General features: G+C 49.8%; 1 protein-coding gene across 3 annotated transcripts in view; it reads right to left on the bottom strand.

The window, feature by feature from the left end:
• Positions 1-22,599, bottom strand: part of LOC131211442 (serine/threonine-protein kinase 24) — a 46,514-nt gene that overhangs the window by 15,615 nt on the left and 8,300 nt on the right. For 2 of the 3 annotated variants that reach the window (XM_058204902.1, XM_058204903.1), the window contains exon 1: positions 20,933-21,469. The exons of the other annotated variant lie outside the window; for it this stretch is intronic. In XM_058204902.1, coding sequence (XP_058060885.1) covers positions 20,933-21,364 — 432 coding nt within the window. In that variant the 5' untranslated portion in view covers positions 21,365-21,469. Of the gene's footprint in view, positions 1-20,932; positions 21,470-22,599 lie in introns of those variants that run through there. 3 annotated transcript variants of the gene reach the window in all.

Genomic DNA, 22,599 nt, shown 5'->3' with positions numbered 1-22,599 from the left:
AAAAAACAACAAACCAACATTACAACATGGAAACCGCGAGACACAGGGCTAACCGTGACGGCCGACCCTCCGACCGGTTACCGTTACGCCCGGGGATCGCAGATCCGGCTGTAATTAAAAATCGTGGCGAAGAAAATGGCCCACCCCCCGAAGGGGGGGGGGGGGGGGGGGGGGGAGCTCCACCAGCACACGCACGCACACCGCTGGCGATAAATTGTTAAAAATCAATCAACCGGATCGATCACCGTTCCGTTCTCCGTCGCGATTGCGATCGCTTTGGTTTGCATTTAACGACGGCGACCGACGCGGCCAGAAACGCATAAAGTGCATCACGGTGGATGGGTGACCACCGCGGGGAGGGCGAATGTTGGTGGCCAAGAAGTACTGGCAAAGACAATAAAAAAAAACATCATGTAAACCACCCGTTCGGGCAATCCGGAACGGAGCCGCGAAGAGAAACCAAAGATGGGCTGCTTCCCGGGCTCGCCGGGCGTTCACAGTGTGGTTGATTGATTTTACGCTCCGAGGCTTCTCTACCTGGCCACTGTTGCAGCCGGGGTGGTAAGCTGCAGCGGGGAGAGAACCAACCCCACCAAGCCGAATTATTCTTCTCTCCTTCACTGTGCACCGCCGTTCGATAGCTCGTTATGTTGCATCCTCATTTCCATGATTAATAAATGAGGATGGTACATTATTAGTGGCCAATATTGGCGTCTGGGCCGGTCTGGGTGGGGCCAATTCTTTCCGCTCCCGCCGTTTAGGACACATCACGATTGCCATTTGCTTCGTTCATGTATCTTTTTTCCCGCGCCCAACGCGGATTTGCAGGCCACGAAATCCGTTCGTGGATGGTGGTCGTTGGCAGCCCGCGGGCTCTGAAGGGTTCCCGGCCCTTGATTTTGCACAAAATTATATTCGAAGGTGTCAAGATGGTTATCGAGGTTAAATAAATAATGGCACGCATTAAACGCGCGGCTACGTGGGTCGAAAAAGGGCGCGCCCCAGCGACTCAGATGCTATATTTGGGGACTGAATATAATTGCATTTGATGCACATTATTTTACAAAGAATTAACAAGCAACAAAGGGATTGCTCTCGCCACATTCATGTCAAAAAGGTACCGCTTAGGATTAACGAAAACTAAGAAAAAATTGCAAAATTATCCTATGGAAAGTTGCCTTTGATTATACGATTTGAGAGCTAATCAAATACAACGAACGAACTAACGCTAACAACACGAAGCAAGGTTCATCATCAGAATATTTTAATAAAACGTACAAATAATGTGCAAATCTTCTTTCGTAACCGCTCTTTTAAGATGCTAGTTTAAGGTTCTAAGAGCAAAATTATGACGATTTATTGTCATATTTTGATTCAATTTTGTGTATTGGTACGACTATTTGCAGCCCTAGATTATTTTGAGAGGAACGAAACAAAGTTCAACGGAAGTTAGGAGCTTCCGGTTTTGACATTTCACTTTGCAATGAGAGCCGTATTGAGCACCGGCTTAAAGTTGCACTCCAGTTAATGCACTGCCACGCTTTATGGTAATATTGTCTGAGTGCAGTCAGCGTTGTTCTCAATATGTATGGCAATATGGCTGAAATTTTTCACCATGATCAATGAAGAAATTTTAGTTACATGACAAAATGGTTGCTCATCCTCGTATTTCATAAAATCTTTTGTTTTGTTGAAATGAACTATATTTCGCCACTAGCCACTGTAATGCATTTGCTAAATTGTCAGTCCTACACCTTCAATAAAGGAGATGATATTGGCAATATTTTGATTCTAGTTCGAACAGAAACGCTTCAACTGTTAACATACTCTTCAAGCTTTCCTCAGCTAGATTTCCGTGGGTGGAAAAGGGCAAAGGTGCAACAGTGATAACTTCCACGGTGCGCACTAATTTGATATTCCGAGAAGATCAAGCACTCGTAAATAAATAATACATTCTCGCCCGCCATTTGTAGTGCTTCGGATGGCCGTTTACACCACCGTCAGTCAGCTACCGGTCATAACGCTGATGATGACAGGGACGGAGCGGCGTAACTTATGCAACACCTTCGGCCCGCCGCCATCACGCGCTGGCCGAACTTGTGTGGACCACGATGATATCCACGATGCTGCCTGAAGTTGCTGCGAAAGCAAAGCCCATAACTTCCTTGAAGATTGCCGGGCGCTTCAAATCCAATTAGACTAGCCGGCGAAGTCGGTAAAGACCTGGATCGTGAGTGTCGGGCCGCCACAGACGAGCGTGCCGCCCAACATCACACTCCACAACAATTCCTCCGTTGGGGTTGGGATGGCATGACCTCTTCAAGACTCGCGAGATGATGACGAGAAATTACGGCAAAACCGAACCTACTGCACACAACGCAATGCACACAGCGTGCGCCAGTGCAGATCTTGAGGGCCGTGTTTCAGGCATGAGTCATGGATTGTCGGTAGCGACGGCACCGGCAACGGGACCACGGTGCTATACCGAGTCCGGGGTATAATTTAGCCACGAAGAAATCGAGCAAAAACTGTAATTGAGTTAAAGGTTCCGCCCGGGCCGTGCACGGGAGGCCCACTGCCGAAGCCGAGTCGAGGACTTCCAGCGACTGACCTCGTCTCGACTGTGTTGGAGAGCCTAGTGCAGTTGGAGAATTGGATTTCCTTCAAGCGCACCGTAAGCGGAAATTGTTCTACGCCGTTTCTGGTGGGGTTTCCAAGCTCCACAGACACACAGCGGTCCAGGCCTTCAACACATTGTCAACAAACATGGCGCCACCGGAGCTGCACAGGGTACGGAAAACTTTCAGTTTCCCACGCACTCCCTCCGTGTTCTGCCCGGCAGCGGTCATCTTGAAATGAGATTCCGTGGATCCGCGGCCTGGGCACGGCGGCGAAGACGGAAATGAACTGTCGAGAGCTAGCCCACTTCCACGGGGTTCCATTTCATCTTCCCCAAAGCGGGGGAAGAACTTCACTGGCGGAGCATAAATTTTGAAAACACAAAACCATTGTTTTCTGATGATGCACCACACCCGGGAGCCGCGGGAGCCACCCAGTTTAGCGACTTTGTCGAGGTCCATTGGCTATTCCATCGGGTTATCATCCCAAACACAAAGAACTGACTTGTTGTGGAAAACGATCCGTTTAGCAGGTAGGGCCCACAACATTGTCAGCTAAAATTCCTTCTTGGCTTTGAGACGTGTTAAACCTTTTTTGACAATTATCAAAACGCGTCAAAGACTGTCACAGATCGCCTTGTAAAAAATAACTCCTACGAGGAGCACAAAAATAATCGATTATGGCTGTCGCTGTATGGCACGTAGTGCCGTCCTACGGAAACCAAATATCGTCCAAGTTTTCAGCTTCAATTTCGCCGAAGAACCAATCAGCCACCACACATTTCTCGGTAGCGCACGCCATCCACTTCGAAGAAATATGGACCGATCATGCCGCCAGACCAAAATTCGGACCAGTCACTCGTTGCCGGTGCATTGGCTTCTCTTGCACGACGTGCGAGTTTTCCGAACCCCAAATACGACAATTCTGTTTATCGACATAACCACTTAGGTGGAAATGAGCTTTTCAAATTTCGTGTAGTTTGAGTTAATATTTCCCAATTTTCACAAATGTCAAAATTTTTAATAAAATATCCAGAGTGAAGTTTTACGTTGTAAAAGTCAAATACCGGGTAGTTTAAAATCCAAACACTACGCGATGGGCCACCTATGTAATCCTCCTACAGTATAAGTCGATTATCGGAGGTGATGAGATTCACAATCTAATTTCGTATCCCCCAACGTCAGAGGTGTATGAAGAGACATTTGTTTTTTTTTCATTATTTCCCAGCAGCACCCCGGTTGACCAGTGACAACTTCAAGGTTAGCAGTGACCTATGGGTGGAGTACCACCCGGCTATATGAGCACCGACACCAACGCTGGAAAATGACACCCGGGACCGGTGGGGCGTGGAATGTAGGGCACCCCGGCCGCTCCAACGCTCCATGGATTGTCCTGCTTCGGACCGGAACGCTTTCGCAGTCAGTCGGTCAGTCAGTCGGTCGATTCAGCTGACGAATGCACCCCACCCCGTTGCAGGGTTCCCCAAAGGGAGCCCTACTGCCAACAATAAATCGATTCAAGTGCCGGTCCGGTCCCCCAAAAAAAAATGTCATGTCAAACCACTGGCAACAACCGGGGACCTGAACGCGGCCAGTGCGCAACAGGTTGATGAAAAAAGATGTTAATAATAAAAAGCACAAACACACCGACACGTCCGGTGAGTTGGGAGTGTTATAGTTTGGCCAACGGGGGTTATGGTGTTGATCGCCGGTGGTGGTGGTCCTCCATCCGGACCAGTGCGTCTATGGAGCTGCTGGGGCAGGTCGATCGAATGGCCAAGTGTACTCGGTGGACTCGCGGTAGAATGTTCCGGTACGCTTGGCAGCGACGAGCGACGGGCGGCCTTCTGCCGGCGGACGGGCGATTATCGGTGGACCCCCTGGCGGTGGAGCTACATCGAGATCCCATAGACCGCGCGCGTGTACAGACCACCGCCAGCAGAGTGCGATGGTGTCGGCGGCACGTTTATCACAAACGGGAATGATTTCTACCCGTCCGACATAAACAGGAACCGCGCCTGCTGTTCGATGGTGCTGCAGCTGCTTTGAATAAGTGCACGAATTGCAGCACATTCATGGCGTGACCGTGGACCCTGTGTGGATACTCTTCTGGCACTTGGGTGTTGTTGAAAATTACCCTTTGGCGTGCCTTAGACCAATAACTGCGAGTGACTGCGAGTGAGTATACAAATTATCGACACAAAGTCAAGAGCGGTAAGAAACACTAGAACTGAGGTAGAATCAACTCATCCAGGTTGTCTTCGTGGCGAAATGGCTTCGTGAAACCATAACTTTATCAGAGTTAGTTGATACACTAAGAGCTTCGTCGTTCTGACATCCTAACAGCTTGGAGCTGCCAATGTACTAGGGTTGTGTACAAAGTTTTGCGGATCGATACCGCTGCTGCAGCTGCAGCCTAATTTTATTTTTGTTATATTGGTACACTCTTCATATGAAAGTGTGTGAAGTTTCATTTCAATCGATTATTTAAATTTAAAAAGGTTTAAAAGCAAAGGAAATTTATGAACGAATATTGAAAGTGTAAAAGGACTCTTCGCCTTCAATGAGAAAATAAAAAGGGGGATTTCTGAGTTTAAACGTGTCGTACTAGCCTTCAACACGATCCACGTCAAAAACGTAAAAACCAGACACAACAACTGAAATCGTTAAAAAAAGGGGATTTTGTATTAGAAAATCGTGGAATCACTTACAGAGATTTACTATAAGGCCTAGCCATCTCATTGAGCAGTGTAACTAATATTTTGACTGAAGTATTGGGTTTCATAAAGCTGTTTGTAAAATGGGTGCCGCATTCGCTAAAAACGCATTCGAATGCACCTTTCTTGACAACATTTAAAGCGTTTTCGATAGGATACAGTGGATTTTGTGCATTGAATAATCACTATGGACGAGACTTGGGTCTATCACCATGATCCTGAATCAAAACAAGAGGTTAAGGAGTTGTGTGAACCTTTTTCTTCGGTTCCGAAACGAGTTCGTCCTGAAATTGCCTAAAAAGATGTTAGCATCAGTTTTGTGTGATGGGAATGTAATTTTGTTAGCGGATTGCTGGCAAACTGGTAAATTAATAAATGACGATTGTTTTTGTAAACTTTGAGACCGAATGAAGAAGAAATTTCGTGAAAAAAACGTGGTTTGCAAAAGGAAAACACCATCTTTAATCAAGGCAATGAACGGTGTCGCAAGACCATTTTGAAAATGGCAAAAATTCGTGAAGCGTTTTTCATCAAATGCGAAGGAGTATTTTGAAGACCTTACAAAATCCACTTCAGGGACGGAATTCTTAAATTGGAGTCTCGTTGGATCAAGTGTATTGATGTTCAGGGAGACCATACTGAGTAATAAAATTTTCTTCAAACCATCGACCCGCAAAACTTTATACACAACCTAGTACACTCGAGAACATTTTGCGTGCTCTTGTTTGGGGGGTCTTAAACGTCCGCAGTCCGCGCCGTTCCATATCATTACCATCTTAATCACTTCTGGTATGGTAATTGGCAAGCAGCAGCATTCGATCGAGAAACGATCCCCGTGTGTTCACGGTGATCTAGCTAATTAATAAACATTTCTTTTAACACCCACCCGACCCGACTGTCGCCATTGGACCCCCGAGAGGTATGCAACCAGCCACCAAGGCCATATAGGAAGTTCATGATTGGCCTCCGTTGGCTTGCGAAAAAACGTTCCAAACCATCTGAACACTCGACTCGGGGCCTATCTGACCATAGTTGGGGCGACGGCACCTCTTTGGGCTCCTCGGGTCCAGCCAAGCGGAAATGCAAAAAAGGCCAACACCAAGCGGTAATGATGATATTGAGCAAATTAGATACGCACACAGCAGTGGCAGGGCTGGTTGGGCAAGCAATGGCCGAGGAAAAACACATCAATCTGTGCCTATCAAGCAATGGTGCAACTGCATCAGGCAGCCCCCATCATAATGATAGTCATCATCGTCATCAACATCGCCCCGTCGTCATTTCATGCCATGTGCCCTGTTACAGAGTTGCATTGGAATTCGCAACGCAACCCGAGACAAAGTTCCAATGCAAAGCTCTTCGCAACTCTTCAGACTCGCTACTGTAGGCGGGGACAGGGGTACAATACAACGGCGCACATTCCAAGACACCTACTATCCTTGGGCGACACCCGGCTACTTGGCTCTCGCTCCGAGGGACGTTCGATGCAGAAGGCAATTAACAACAATTTATGTACACACGACGTTTGCCTAATTGTGCTGGGCTACCAATCCTAAACCAAACTGCACCAAATTAGGGCGTCTCCGGATTGCACCAAACCGAGCGGGCCCGATGATGATTATTTATGAGTAAAAACCCGCCAAAACGCTAAGGACAATCCATCATCAGCTTATTGCCGGGCCAAGCCTTTCGGTCGTTGCAGGTATTTTTAAAACCGCAACCCACTGCTGCTGGAGATGGCACAGAGCGCGCCGGGTGGAGGTATGGCGTGCAGTGCGGGCCATTGCGCAATCACTTTGGCAAGGTCCTCCTCGGCTACAGTGCGCAGTGTGGCTGCTCGTCTTCCAGCGAGCCGCCACGTGTAGGAGCACTTGGCAGAAGAACGACCATCACGAGTTTGACAATCGATAATCGATGGCTCACTCTATTTATCAGCTGTGCCGTGTTCACGGACACGACCGGAAAACAATGCAAAGACGCCACACAATTGGAAAGGGCACAGCCAACCGGTCGACGTCGGTGTCAAAGTTCGAGGCCACCACCAGCAGCGGCGGCGGCGGCGGCGGCGGCGGCGGCGGCGGTGGCGGCGGAATGATCAACGACTCGGTCGGTCGGTCGGTGGACAGCAAACACTGTCCCACTGTCCTGTGACTGTGTTTGTGCCCACAAAGGGCTGCTTGGGCACAAAAACCCTGGCCAGTTGTCTCCGAAGTCTCCGGCAAACCCTTATTTTGGCACCGGTAACGGCCCCGGCAGCTACCGTGTTGGCAGCGGCCTCTACACGCCGAGAGTGTCACTGTGCCGAGCGGGCAGCGATTGTGTGGGCGCTGGGGCAACCGGTTCAAGGTGGCCAACCTTGAACGCGGCATGCTGGTGGTGCACCGGTGCATAGAGCAACCTGCAGAGAAGAAAATCGTTACAACCAACGCCAGAGGGGATGGGTGCCGCCTCGCGGCCACCACGCCAACCGCAAATGCACGAAACGCAGTGCGCGCTACTACTTCCGTTGGCCGAGGCTGTTGTTGTCCTCGTCGATCGATGGGCGATGGTTCGACTTTGTCACGGCAAACGTGCCAGCCCTACGCTGCTTTGGCGAACTCTTAGAGGGATTGGCCTATGTAAAATTGAAGAATGTGCACAGAACTGGACTTGCGTCACTGGAAATTGGATTGTCATTCCCTTCACTTACTCTCCTAAGCACCGAGGAGCAAAAGTATCGGGGCAAACTGTCTATTGATGTGACAAAATACCGTGGACCTCTCAACAACTTCCAACAAAGGCTGCTCCTGAAGACCAAGACATACACGACGTCCCATACGACTCAGATTTATAAGAGACCAAAATCCACATTGAGAACCAAACCAACGTACGGCATGAGCTCGAATCCTGGGACCGATTGGCACGTAGCTGGCCATTGGTTCGATTCGTTGGCGCGGGAATAACAACCGCTACCCGTAAAAACACACGGTCACAGAAAGCAACAGAGATTAATATTATCTCTGACGCAGGCCAAGACCGCTCAGCGGTTGTGGTCGGATAAGAAGAAGTAACTACATTTGCATATGCCAGTATTGGTAAGCGAACTATTAAGGACTTTTGGGTACACAGGTATCGTGAAGATTTAAGGTTTTGTGTGAAATGAAATCAAGCATAGTTGAGGCTCTACTAGTTATGTCGTTCAACGACAACCCAAAATTTAGATGATCACGGAAAACATAGCCACGGATATACACTGGGAGCGCTTGACTTGTAGCCAAAGAGTAAAGGGAACCGTGAACTGGTATGTTCTTGGCAAATAGCATCCTGTTCTTCGAATGAATCTTGATCCCCAAAGTAATCCACACCGCCTTGAACAGATCTACGTAACTCCTGCACAGACCTCCACAGACCTACGCCACCCCGTACCGTCCGAACACTTTCGACCGCCACTGTGATAGAGCCTTTTTAACTGGTGCTCTAATTTCAGGCCTCAAACCTGTCCCCGGCTAATCCATTTCTATTCCGGAGCCCAAACGTCATTGCAGTTGGAAAACTATTCGTAAAACGTCCTCCTACCAAATCGGGGCCACAGAAACGCCGAACCGCGCGCGTGACACATGTCATCGATGCGCAGTTCCATCAGCTCCACATTCCGTGCCGTTGTATTGCGGAAAAATGGGCTCAGCAATTTTCGAGTGATCTTTCGTGACACACACCAAGGCTTGGGCGCCGGTGGCGGTGTCGGTTGGTTGCAGTCGACTGATCCGAAAGCTCACCCATGATGATGGCGAAAGACGTGATGTGATGATGGTTGGTGTGTGATTGATGGTGGAGCAACTTTCGAAGGCTGTTGAAGACGTGTGGATCGCCGCCTGCGAGAGATCGCCCAAAAGTTATGTTCGGTGGTGGTTCCCATTTCGTGAAACGCGAAATTGGATTACAAAAATAAGCTTAGCTACGAGGGTGTTCGCGAGGCACACACATATGCAGATGATTGCCAATGATTTCCCTTAATTTGTTGATCAAAATTATGGCGTAGGAGAGATGGACACACAGCTATTCTTGGAATGCACTCTGTCTGCCCGCTCGTTGCCAATTACACAGGCTCCGAATCCGGCCACTGGAACAATGCTGCAACCACGGGGGCTACCCATCACTAATTAAAGTTGTCCGCGGTGTGCACTCTATTACGCTACGTTCGACACGTAGCTCTACAGCGACCAGCGATTGCTACACCCGGAGCACTTACTCGGGACGACCATCGGCTATAGATAGTTTTTCAATTCGTTGATCAAACGCCAAGCCTTCGGGGCCCAGATCGGGGACTCATTAGAAGCCGATAGGTGGACCGAAATGCCATAGAAGTGCCACAGAAATGCCTTTCTGGGCGCTCCCTGGCCAACGCAAGTCGTTCCATCCATCCATCCAGCGCCCACAGAAACGGATGGTGACGAAACGGCCCACAAATGGCCCAAGGTGGCCCTCTGCGCGCTGGTTATCCCGGACCCCGGAATGTCCAACAGCTGCTGGGCTCTCTGTCCGTGGACAAGACAAACGATTTTGTCGTCCATAAACCGTCTCCAACCGGCTCGCGGACCGGGCCATTCTTCGCGATGGCCTGGAGCTACAAAATCTCAATCGGCTCAGCGCCACCACCACGGGTTATATCATCGAGCCCGAGAGAGTTGGTCCGCTGTTGCTCAAGAAACGCTTTATGCAATCACCGACCGGGTCTCCACGCGGTGGATATCTGAGGCCGTTGCGATTCGTCGTAAAATTCGTAGCCACCGAACGATACGCTATCAGGCTTTATAGTTCTCCAGTATTTGTGTCAAGCGCTGGGAGGATGTTCGCAGCGTTAGAGAAGACCCAACCACGGGTTTTCCTAGCCAGTTGGTCCCGACTTCCAGAGCGAGCGACAGCGATCCCCACACACGTGCGATGCGATCGTGGGGAGAAGCTCTATCGAGAAGTTTATCGTGTTCACACTTCCTCCAGATCCACCTTGAAACCTAGAATACCAGGGGACTCAGAGAGATAGAGAGAGAGATAGGTAGGCTGGATAAACTCAGCAAACAGCCAGTTGCGAGTGGTGAACGCACAAAACTCGAACAACCGTTACCATCACAAACTTTGTTCCCAATTTTCGGCACCGAAGGCCACCGCCAGGCGTGTTCCGCGGGGAGGTTCCGACGAGCTGACCGACGGATGGCCCACTACCGGCTATGGCACACTGGGAAATTATGGGCAGCATTTCCCGGTCCGTGCCTTTGTTGGCTACTCTAGACTCACAGAAGACTCACAGATTGGGCTCGAGGCACCACGCAGCGCTGGGTCTAGCGAAACGTCTTGGCCCAGTCATAAGCCGGGAGAGCCAGTCGTCGTGGGACAGGTTTCCAACTTGTAGCTTTATTTTGGGCAACCTCGGCCGACCTCGGCGCACGAGTTGTGCGTGCGCGAGGCGAGTAAATTGGGCGCGCGAGCCCGCGTAAGCGCACGCCGGGAGAAAGTAGGTTAGCCCGACGGTTGGAGTGGGTTCGGTCGGTTTGGCTGTTTAGTTTCTCGGCTCCTCTCTTTCACAAACACCGCGACCACTCCAGCAGGTCGAGGAGTCCGCGTCCGGTGCGTCGCTCACGGGCCGCCTCACATTTGACAGCAACGAAGTGGGACCCGGCGGCCATGTTATCAAATTCGTACCTCATGAGCATAAATATTCATATCGCGCCCGGCAGTAGGTGAAAGACAGCTCAAACACTGGAACCGCGATTCGGTGGGAGCCAGGAAGAGCTGCGACGGCTCAGTTCGGCGTTTGAAGGTGGACCGCGTGTATTTGAGCTTCGACGTGGAAATAGGCTGCTGTTGGCCCCATTGACGGGTCCGGTCCAAGTCGCGGTCATTTGCATACCGATGGCGAAGGTGACATACCGGAGTTTGGATTGGAATTTGGAGCTTGGCTTCGGGAGGCCAGCTCCAACGTTCCTGTTCTCGAGCCGCGTGTTACGCTTTCCGTAATTCGAATTGCCGATGGATTACCAAGTTACATCCAGGCAGCCATCCCGGCATTAAACGTTCGCGCAAGGTGGACCTTCCACTCGGGCGTTTATTAAAAGCTCGAAGGCAGTGGAAACGATTGCTCACGAAACATTCTTTACGCGTTTTTTTTTTTGTTTTCTCTCATCTTTCACAAAAATCCAACCGGTTCATCGAACAGGTTTCGGCGCTGTTTACTTCTTCGTCTGCCTCGGGAAGCGCAACCAAAGGTGGCCGAATGTGGCCTGGGTTAACCAGCACGACTGCTACGTGCTGTGGCGCAACCCGCAAAAAATGTGGTTTCTTATTTGTTAATCCGCCGCCGTAAAAAAAAGGACAGCTTGGCGCTAGAAAACCCGCTCCGAGTTGGCAAGGAAAAGTAGTTTTTTTTCTTTTTGTAAGGGAGATCCACCTGAATGTCACTTTCATGAGAACTGCGCCTAATCCCCCGTAATCCACCACCCAACTCAAGGTCAAGGTTCACTGTGCATCCTCTGGAATCACCGTGAGATGCACTTCTGAGCTACAGTTGCGCTCAACAATTCAACAAACGTCAAGCATTGGCCGGTGCAGTGGCCACCAACCGGGACCAGTTGAACTTGAAATATTTTTCTCCTCAAAGCACACCCGCAGCACTTGTTGTTGTAAAGCCACCATCCCCCAAACAACACCTCGTTATGCTCCACTTTTTATCGAAACCACTATTGTGTGGCCGAGCGCGCTTTCCACCGGCCCGCGGCTGCTACTGCTAAATCAATCTGTATCTATTTGGCCGGTCGATGGGGCGATAATAAAACTGTTCGGTCGGTGGGCCGGTCGTTGGAGAGTCGATTTTGGGGACCTCCTCACACCTGCTAAGTGGTGAGCTACCGCAACGCGACCGAACGGCTCCCCTTTTTGGATGATAATAAAATAATTTCTCAGCGGGCCAACAACTTTCGAGCTCCAGTTTCAGAGCCGCTGGTATCAACAAAAGTACGGACCGATAATGAGCAAAAGTGCTACCTTACGTAGGAGGGTTGGCTACGTAACGTATACAATGTAAGAAAGCAATTTGATGATTACCGAGCCCTGGAAAGCCCACTGAACCCCCAGGGCTCCAGGAAAAGACACATGCCGCCTGGGGGACATGTTGCAATGGCGGAAAACTCCCGGCACGTCCGGTGGTATGCGAAGCATCATTTTCTATCACACGACCTCTCGACAGCGTGGGCTGGTGAAAAAATGAAGTAAATGGCACGTAAACCCTCACAATGTAGTGTGTGGGGAGTACAACAAATTCGCCGACTTCTTTGTGATGATATCCCAGAATCCCTCGCTTTGGCGATCTTTTTGTTCCAGATAATCCCGCGCACGGCATCGAGCTCTCTCACTGCTGTTTTTGAATGCACAATATGCACCGGGAACACTTGGGGAACACCTTGATACAATGACACTCTCTGATTAACTCTGCACTTGACACAACATTCGTGGTTGCAATATTATCAACCGAAACACCGACCAAACAAAGGTTAGTTTCACAACACACTGTGAGTTTCGCTGAACGGCCCGGCCCGAACATTAAAAGAGAAATCATCCCAATCACACCGATGGCCACCTGGCTGTGTAGCGACGCAAACCACCCAAAAAAAAAAAAACACACTTTAAATTTCACGCTTCACGCCGGAAGCACATCACGAGGCACTAACCAGGGCGCGCGCCCGCGCCCGAAACTGCGTAGTTTTACTGGGCAATATTCCTTTTTTCGTTCCACAAATTCCACCAACGATCAACAACAATCGGCCACTCCGCACCCTGGCACCGGTGATTTTCCCAACGATTTTCCCACCACGGCAACACGAGAAAATGGCGCTGGCGATTAGGGCACAGATTCACACCCGGTTCACGGCCCTAAACGGGCTCCAGATAACGGACGCCGTGGGTCGGGTGACCAGATTAGCGCCCGGGCAAAATATGCCTGAAATGTGACGCATTCGGTGATCTTCGCCGCATTTAGTCTAACTGGAGGGAACAGATTTGGAACCGTGCGATTTTCACGAATGGACGAGTTGTGCTCTAAAGCTCGTGTTTCGTGTGTTTCAAAAACAGTCCAGCCGACGGAAAACGCTTTAACGAGCGCCTCACCGGTGATCGTCGACGCGCGGACTCTTCCGACCGAAAGTTCGACACAAACTGAGCGTCGAAATCGCGACGGCTGCGCAACGGAGTCAGTGCCGCACGCGCGCGAGCGCACGAACCCGAAACCCGCTTCGGCGGTCCACGCGCGCGCGCGCGGCATAACCGCCCCCCCCCCCTTGGGCGCATAAAAGCCCCGCGCACCCACCGATGGCGGCCCATATTGCCGTAGCCCAGCCGCAGCAATTCCGTCGCGCCAGTCGCGCGGCCAGTTTGCGCGTTGCGCGCGACTGACTCCAGCTCAGCGCAGCACACGAGGGGGGGTTTCGGAAAGGCTGGAAGCATGACACGCTTCACGTTCTGTGTAGGTATTTTGCTCCAGATCATGGGCAAAAAAGGGAAAACAACTCACAGAAGTTAGTGAGGGTGCGCCAAGGCATGTGCGTTGCAAGCGATCGTGAGGCCGAGCCCATGCAACGAAGCGAGTGTCGCGAGACGAAGCGTGTTCGATGAAACGCTTCGGATGATATCGAAGCGTTCCGGTGGAAAAGGTAGCCCTGGGGAAAGATTATTCCGCATATTCGCGTCCGCTTCGCGTTCATTTTGTGACAAATTTGCAACATTAGTATTGAAATAACGAACCGTTTGTGGTGTGGATTGAAACGACCCTGCCATAAAACGTACGTATGCAACACGTATGACGCATCGTTTTATGCTGCACGACCAGTAAACACGGCTCAACATAAACGGCAACGGCGAAAAGCTCTCACACACACCAGCTAGCGGCCCCAAGTAATGGCTCAAAGCAACAGCGTTACGGCCAGCGGAAGATGTCCAATTCTTGCGCCGCCGCCGTGTGCACTCGTAACTATAACCAGCTGATGTGAGAAAACACACTTACGACGGGGCGGCGGCCGCCGTCAAGAAGATGCGCGTCTTTCGGTTGTTTTTTGTAATGAGCAATAAGCCGGAAGTTTTCATGTGTCTCCCAGGGTCGCATCAACGGCTGACCTACTAACCCCTTCCGTCCGCGCGCTTTGAGGAAATGAACTTTACACCAGCCATCAAATTAAGGCTCTGTGACATTTTTGTTTTATGGACTTGGTGTCCTACCTTTTTAATAAATCATCATCACTCACGGGCAGACTCGTGTATGCGGAACTAAATACACAGTAACATACCCATTGGAGGAATTGTTTAATTGTTTACCAAATTTCAAATTGTGTGCTCCGTGTTAAATTCAGAAAAAAAGCTTAAGTATTGATTGCACCAGAACAAATAAACGATGATCGTAGATACGGCCACAAGGGCCACAAATAATTAACGATCGCAAGTGTTTCGTAATCCTCGCTGCACTTGAATAAAACAGCATTGAGGAGAGTGCTTAGTAGCATCTTTCTTACGATAGGTTCCTCAAGAACACATGCTTCGAATTCCACACGTGGCTTGCCAGTGTGCCAGGTGCCGGTAGCCGGCCGTGCTCGTCATCGACCAATCACACCGAATGGAAGCGCGCTAATCGAAAATCGTGAGCAAAGCACAACCCCCGCAGGATCTTATTAGAAAAAAAGTCAATCCCTCTCAAACGTCAACAGCACGACTGCACGGACCGATTTTGATTAGTGCAGGCGCTTTTAGGCTGACAGTTTAATTGGAGCGCTATCGGGGAGGGCGGCTTCAACTGCGCGACAGAGGCCCCGGTACTGAGGCGCGTATTATTGATTAGGGACCACCGTAGAAAAGTGCAATCGAAATACCACGCGATGCATCGCCCGCCCGACGACGACGAGGAGTGCGCTTGAGAACCTCTCCGCCACAAACGAGCCGTAGGATCGATCGACTGGGTGCTACGTCTAAATAAACAACGTGTCTCTTGGGCACGGCGGCGGGCAATCTGTGCGACCCTCAGCCGGGAAAACGTGATCCACAAATATCCGTGACGGATGCGTCACGAATGGTGGTGAAAAGCTTTTTTTATCTATTTCTCTTTTTTCGTCGTTGCACCCTGGTGGTTGCAGTTTTCAATGCAAATCACGTGCCACTCGGTGCCGGTACACGTCGAAACAGCGACACACCGGACGGTGTTGCGGTGGCCGAAGACGCTAGAGGTGCTTTCTTTGCTTCTGGTTTCTGCTTTGGCAATTCTTGCCAGACATTCCTAACGTGTTGGAGTGTGAACGAATGAAACTAAACCGAGTTCTTCGATCATGCTATTAAGTTATCGAGAGACCGTAAAAAGAAGACCATAGTTGAATGATTCATGAAAGGTTATACAAAGTAGTCATGAAATTCGTCCATCACGCGCGAAACATCAAACTAAAATTGTTGAGAGATACCCAAAGTTAGATTAAATAGTCTGTGATAATTGATGAATTGTTTTTGCAATCGTTTTTGTCATTTACTCACTCACATTTAAGCATTTCTACTTATCTGTCCGATAGTGAATGTTATAACCATGTCCCATATTGGTAGATTTCTTACCTGAAAAAGAAATAAAAAGGTGGATTAGTATAGAGAACATAATTTTTTTTGCAGTACCGTGCATGATTTGTTGAACAAGAGATATGGGACACTCCCTACTTTCTGAAACATAGAGCTCATAATCTGTGATGACTTTCGAGTTCTTGTTTGAAACCCCTAATGGGTTTATTCGTTAAGCTTTTCCCAGTGACGTCAACTTCACCCACAAACAAGTTCGCCTACAATGTTTGGCACACTGCAGCCTACATCAAGATTGCAAGGACGCTCCTGGCGCAAAAGCACGCGAAATAGAATAGGCCACCGGAGCGAGCACTGCACTCCACGCTGGTCCCGTGACGATGTCCCGAGAAACGTGACTGGTTCGTGCCAAGCCCGTGGTGACATGTGTCAGGCCGGCTGACGAAAAGTACGACGAACACATATCTATGCGTTTGATCTACTGGCAAAAAGAAAAATGAGACCAAAGTTTGGTCCGAAATAACTCCGCAACTTTATGGTGATATGCAAAAATATGCACGGCAACTCGCAACACTTTTTCTTTCTACGAATTCGTGTAAAAATGTGCTGAGTACTTAGCACGTGTGGGCTGGCTCTTCTCTCGCCACAACACGCTCCATTCCGCTAAACAATTACAAGTAAACGGCCCCAAATTGTGTGACCATTTCACAGGAAGTTTGGCGAGCATTTAGCGCAACCAAACGAAACACAACATCTGCTGCGGAGAGAGAACCGAACCGAGTGGCGAAAACGGTGCTGGCCGGCTGCGTGCATGTGTTCCATATCGTTTATCAACTTTCTGGTCCCTTTTGGACCTGCTGCCCCGTGTGTCCGGGACCCAATGAGCCAGAGAGACGATGGATGGTGGACGTAATTAAAGCATCAAATAAACTTTTCCCCAAACACCCCGAGCTCATGCTTTCGCGTGCCATCCCGAGTTATGTCGCCGCCACCGCCGCCGTTATGCTGCGAAGAGAGTCCCAGCTGCTGTTGTGGTGTTTGTTGCGGTCACCTGGGGGATTTGGCGCCATAGGCCACCCCAGACACGCGCTACTCAGTAGCAAACAAAAAACCCAGTCGGCATCCCTGCACAATTGCATTTTCGTGCACAGCCAGCCGGAGGAGATGGCCGGCAGATAAGCCAGACCTCGGGAGCTCTTGGGCGGCCCCGCGCACTCGAAAATGGGGTTTGTGCTGTGTGCTATAAATTTCACGAGGTGGTAAATAAATACTGTATCCAGTAGGGTGTGTGTTGCTCTTTCTGTACGCGGAAACAATGCCACCGCCGACCAACGTAATTTATGTGCTCGTTGGGTGTACATTCGAAAAGGATTCCGGGAGTCCTTGGGGCACTGCCGCTCCGGTGAGAGATGGCGGCGGCGCTAACTATGAAGCGTGTCTGATATAATCCTATTTTCAGCCACTAAGAAGGGCATGCTTAACGGCAACAGACGTGGCTCTCGCGTGGCTCTCAACAACAAATGAGGCTCGTTGCATTCACTCTTCAATTTTAATTAAATTTGCAAACATTTACATAATAAGTGGCATGAGTGGTCAAACACTTAAAATTTGATACATATTGTGGAATGAAGCCCTACTAAAGAAATCTACCGTAAGAATGTCATGCACTTAAAAATGAGTTCGAATGGTTGGTATGCAGTAAAGTATCAATTAAATATCACATCCTTGTTTATCGATCGATGATCAATTGATCGATAAGTCAATCTGCCTTAATGCCAATCGTTAACGGACTCAGGAAGACACCGCCGCCTTAATGACTCCACACTCCGGTTGACGCCCATTTTCCAAGAGATTGATGATCTCCTCCAACCGGCCAACCGGAATCCATCAAGGACCGACCCCATTCGATGAGATACCAAGGAAAGCCCCGTATCCGGCTCACCTTCGCCTTCGATGGAAAAGTAATAATGCAAATTACATATTTCAGAGTTTGAGGTATTTGCATTAGACGTTAAACGGTGATTAAGTCAGCGAAGCATCAACAAACGCCCGGCACACGGTGCGCGGTGAAAAATCAACCCGCGCTTTCCTTTTCGTCAGAGACCATCAGCGAGCTAGATGGAGAGAGTTAGTGGAGGAGATCCTTCGGCAAGTGTCAGCTAAAACCGGGTATGAAAAGGAATGTGATAGAAACAGGATAAAGCAGAAGTACCGTCATCGCAACTCAACTTCTTACGCTCCTGGCACTGTTTCCACCGACTTGAGTGCCAATGCAACAATGTTGGAAAAAAAGCTCAAACGGGACCACTAATTACAATCCCATTTGGGTGACGTTTCCGCAAACCCTTTAGGGCACACTTTGCTGCAAACATGAAACAAACTAAAGAGCGCGTTTCGCAGGTACCAAGAATGGACACAAAGAGTGTACCGTGAACTTCGTAACCGTATCGTTTGGATTTCTCCGAAAATATCCCGCGCTAGCAGCACATACCAATTTTCTTTGGCCGGCCCAAAACAAGCGAAGAAATCGATATCGCCTACCACATGCGAAACGTTTTCGCGCTCAAACGGTGGTGAAACGGATCGACCAACACACCATTTAATAGCTGGCTGAGCACGATTAATGAATCTTTTGCCGGCCCCCGGGAATCGACATAATTTATCCTGGAACACACACAACACACAGGACACGATTATCACACGCGCTCGGCACTCGGAACAGAATCGGAACCGAGACCGAAGTGGCGCAGGATATTGCGAATAAGCCCGCATCGATAGAATCGAGACTTGGGCCAGAAATTACGATCCAGCTTCTCTTCCAGATTTCTGGTCCCGCGCGTTGTGTATTTTTGCTTGCCGCCCTCGTTGGAATGTGGTCCTTTTTAATAATAGACCGAACATTAAAATAGCCAATATTCAAAGATGAGCTAGGAGTAGCAAAGGAATGCAATAACGAACTCTAAACGAACAAACGACGTCAAACGAGACCTGATCCATCGGCGTCCCGGGCTTGGTTGGCAACTCACCGACGTTATGGTGAGGTGACGTTATTTTTAGTATTTATCGATCCCTTTCGGGAGGAAATTAGCCACGGAACGGACGGAGAAGGTCCACGGGAGACGCACGCAATTCTCGCAAAAGAAGGATTACAACCATCACGTCAGCGACCTAGCGGTAGCTTCATAGTCGCTAAATACACCGAGGCCGATCGGTTTTTGAAGTTGCCCTTTGCGTCACACCGGGGCCGGAGAAGTCCGGAACGGAAAGCAGAGCCTATTTTGGGATCATCTTTTCCAGGTCACCGACACCAGAACCCGGAACCAGGGGTGTGCCAGGCTGGTGCTCACTACCGGGTTGCGGGTTATGAAGAAAGTTCGGGAAGCACGGTCGAGCCCGTGATTGAAGTTGGAACGGATTGATACGGAGAGGCGGCAAACTTTTCTAATATTTTGCTCGAAGCCCTTTCGAACCCTGCCGGACTGCCGGTGGAGCGTTATCTGCGCACAGCAGTAAGTGCTATACACTACATATAGACTAACAAAACGCGCGCCCTCCAAACACAGAAAATCATAGTTTGCAACTAATAATGAATCATCGTTATCAACTCCATCAATCAGGTTTTCCGCTCCCGGATAGTGGTTCCAGCAAGCCCATAAAAATCGTAACAACCACCGATGGCGAAAGGCCACTAGGTCAGTGTAAAATTGTGCTGCGTATTGCCCAGCAATTTAGGCGCCATAACATTGGATTTGAAAATGTAATGGAATGGAACATAAAACAAGGCTTCACATTTTAGGACAACTAACCAGTTTTCGAGGCGATCAAAGTCCATAAAACTCCCATTTTGCTAGTTAATTCCATCGACCGTTTTTAAATTACAATTACTGGGATAAAATAAATATTTGGGTTGACAATTGAATTGCTCAAACTTTGACGTTTCTGTTCGCCTAAGTTGTCGGTTATGTAATTTATGTTTCGTTTACTTCTTTTTAAAATGTGTTATTAGTCAATGATGATAAAAAGGATCAAAATGGTCGACGAATACCTTAAACCACGGCTTTTGACATTTTGATGTAGTGAAGAAGGAACTTGTCAGTAAATTTAGATGGAATGTTCATTAATACTCTTAACAGCGTTAAACATGTGGAGCGCAGGGATGACTTCATTTGATACTAGCCCTTGGCAGAAGTACGTGATAAATGACATCAACGCGAAGTTACAGGTAAGTTTATAATCCAGACGCTCAGTGAACGTCTGTTGCACCACAACAAAAGGGAAAGTTTGCGGAGAAGATTAAAACAAACACACACACAGGCATACTGTTAAGTCTAGCACTTCCTTGCATTATTAGGGGGACCGTTCTTAAAGACAGACGCAGTCCTCGGGTTGACATTCACCCCAGACGTAGCCATCGTCTCTACACCCGATTGTCGTCGCTCGATATGCCAAACGAATGTTTCATTTCTAACTTCCACAGCACATGTTACTGCTATAAGACTGACTGGGTCGGAATTGTAAATTCGCCCCCTTTTGGGGCGGAAGGGCCCACGATGGCAGTAAAAACGACGACATCGTCTGCCAGTTTTCTGCCGGCACCTGATCCAATAAAAAGTTATTATTCATATTAATAACGCTTTAAATACCGGCACATGCAGGCACGAAGAAGAAGTATGCAGATTATGCGCGTCTCCAGCAGCAACCGGAATTCGCTCCCCAATCCATTCGTTACTTTTCCACCCAAACGCCGCTTCCGTTTACTTTCTTCTCCAGGCTCCGCTTTAAAGTCAGCCCACGTAACGTATTTTCTGCTCCCCTGCTGCCGCGAGACCCCAGGAAGGAACGGCAAGAAAAATCGATTACGAGGCACCTAGCTCCGGCCGTTTGGCGGACACCTCGTTCGTTTGCGTTGTTCAACACTTCTCTCTCTCTCTCTCTCTCTCCAGACACAGGCGATTCAATTTATCCTGCAGCCCACCAACAGGAAGTGGCATCGCGGTGCGAGGGTGGTGCAAGAAAAGTGCAAGATTCTCGTACCATCATCGAGGAGGTGGTCCTGCATCGTCCCGGCACCGTCGACGTGCCGTTAGCCCGGCGTTGCGCCGAGGATCGACCGGCCGAGGAGAAGAAGAACGACGCACAGACTCCGCCGCCACCGCCGGTCGCCTTCGTCGCATGCTGGCGTTTCGCTTCCGCATCCTGGATGCTGTTGTTGTTGTTGTTGGCACCATCGGCCCGCCGAGATTGCGATGAGTCATGTGCATCGTCGACCCCACCGACGACGCCGCCGCCGCCATCTGCAATCCGGTTAAGGTTACAATCGGTGCCGTGACCCAACGGTGGTGGCGGCAGCGGCGGCGGCGGCAGGGTGGAGCACGGTTTGCGATTGCCATTGCCGTCCGGGCCATTGGCGGAGTGCGTCATCGGGACCGTTGCGCTGGCGGTACAGGAGGCATTTTGGAGGACCATCGCAAAGCCACCGGGCGATGGGCTCTCCTCAGCCTTGTGGACCGTCTTCCAGCGGCGGAATATCGTAAACGACAGGATGTACTTGAAGAAATTGATCCTGCCCTTCCTCCTCGGCTTCCCCTTCTTCCTCTTCTTCCGCTGCTCCTCTTCGTCCTTGCCACTGGCCCGGCGATCCTCAATGGTGGCGCACAAGTGGAATGCGTTCGCTCCTGGTGGTCCTTCGCCCTTCTCGACTTACTCTCGCGCCTCGTTTTGCGCGGTTTGACACTCTATTTTTGGCCGACAGCCGGGACCGGAAGCCACACTAAGTAACCCTCGGCAAGAACCACCTGCCTGGCGTGTTAATTATCGTACGCACGCCATCGGCTGCCACTGATAGGGGTCCCCAAGCACAGCCGGAAGGCACATGAATATGTGGGTTTTGGGTTGGAAACGTTCTAGCTAAGTGGTCCCTCGAGAGGGAGTTCGACGGAGGAGACGGAGGTCTAAGATTCCCCCACAACACACTTCAGATACGGACGGACGAACGGACGAACGGACGAAGGGCACTAACACTTCGCGGACCAAATCGAACTGTCGACCCTCACACCCGACTCGACACCAGTAGAATCCACGGCACAGGACCCCGGTACAGGACACTGCTTCGGAGCACTACGGAACGCGACGCACCCGCGACTAACCACTGCCAAGGCCGAAGGATGTCTGGATGTCAAGCACAGCGCGACCGACGGGTGTCCCGAAAAGTCTGACTCACGCCGAACGAGGACGAACTGCTGACGTTCGAGCAGTTCGAGCAGTTGGCGAAGCGAACCCGAGCCTCTCGGATCACGAACGGCAAAACAGCGGATGTCGGGAAATTCCTACCGATGGTTCGTGGCGCATGCCGATGGAGGAAATCGGAAAGAAGAAGCGGGCCAAGCCGAACGGCACATGCCGGCTGCCCCAACGGTTGCTACCGAAGCGGTTGACTTCACACTGAAATAAACAGTCCAGCAACGAGCGTTAATCCTTGCGATGAAAAACTGGACTCACAGCAAGAAGGACTCGTGCGAGGTTTTAGTTTTTCTGTTTGAAATTCAAACTTTTCTCTTAGCGTTTCGTGCCTCTCTTACGAAGCTATACTTTCAACATACTTTTTATCGTGTGTCCCACTGACCAGAGTGATAGTGAATAGATACCGAACCGTGCGTCACTCGAGAATACCAAACGATGGTCAGTTGACCGTTTTTTTTTTT

The sequence above is a fragment of the Anopheles bellator genome, chromosome 2 (genome assembly GCF_943735745.2).
Source record: "Anopheles bellator chromosome 2, idAnoBellAS_SP24_06.2, whole genome shotgun sequence".
In the NCBI taxonomy this organism is placed as follows: domain Eukaryota; kingdom Metazoa; phylum Arthropoda; class Insecta; order Diptera; family Culicidae; genus Anopheles; species Anopheles bellator.
Note: the sequence above shows the minus strand (reverse complement) of the source record. Positions and strands in the feature narration are given on the sequence as shown.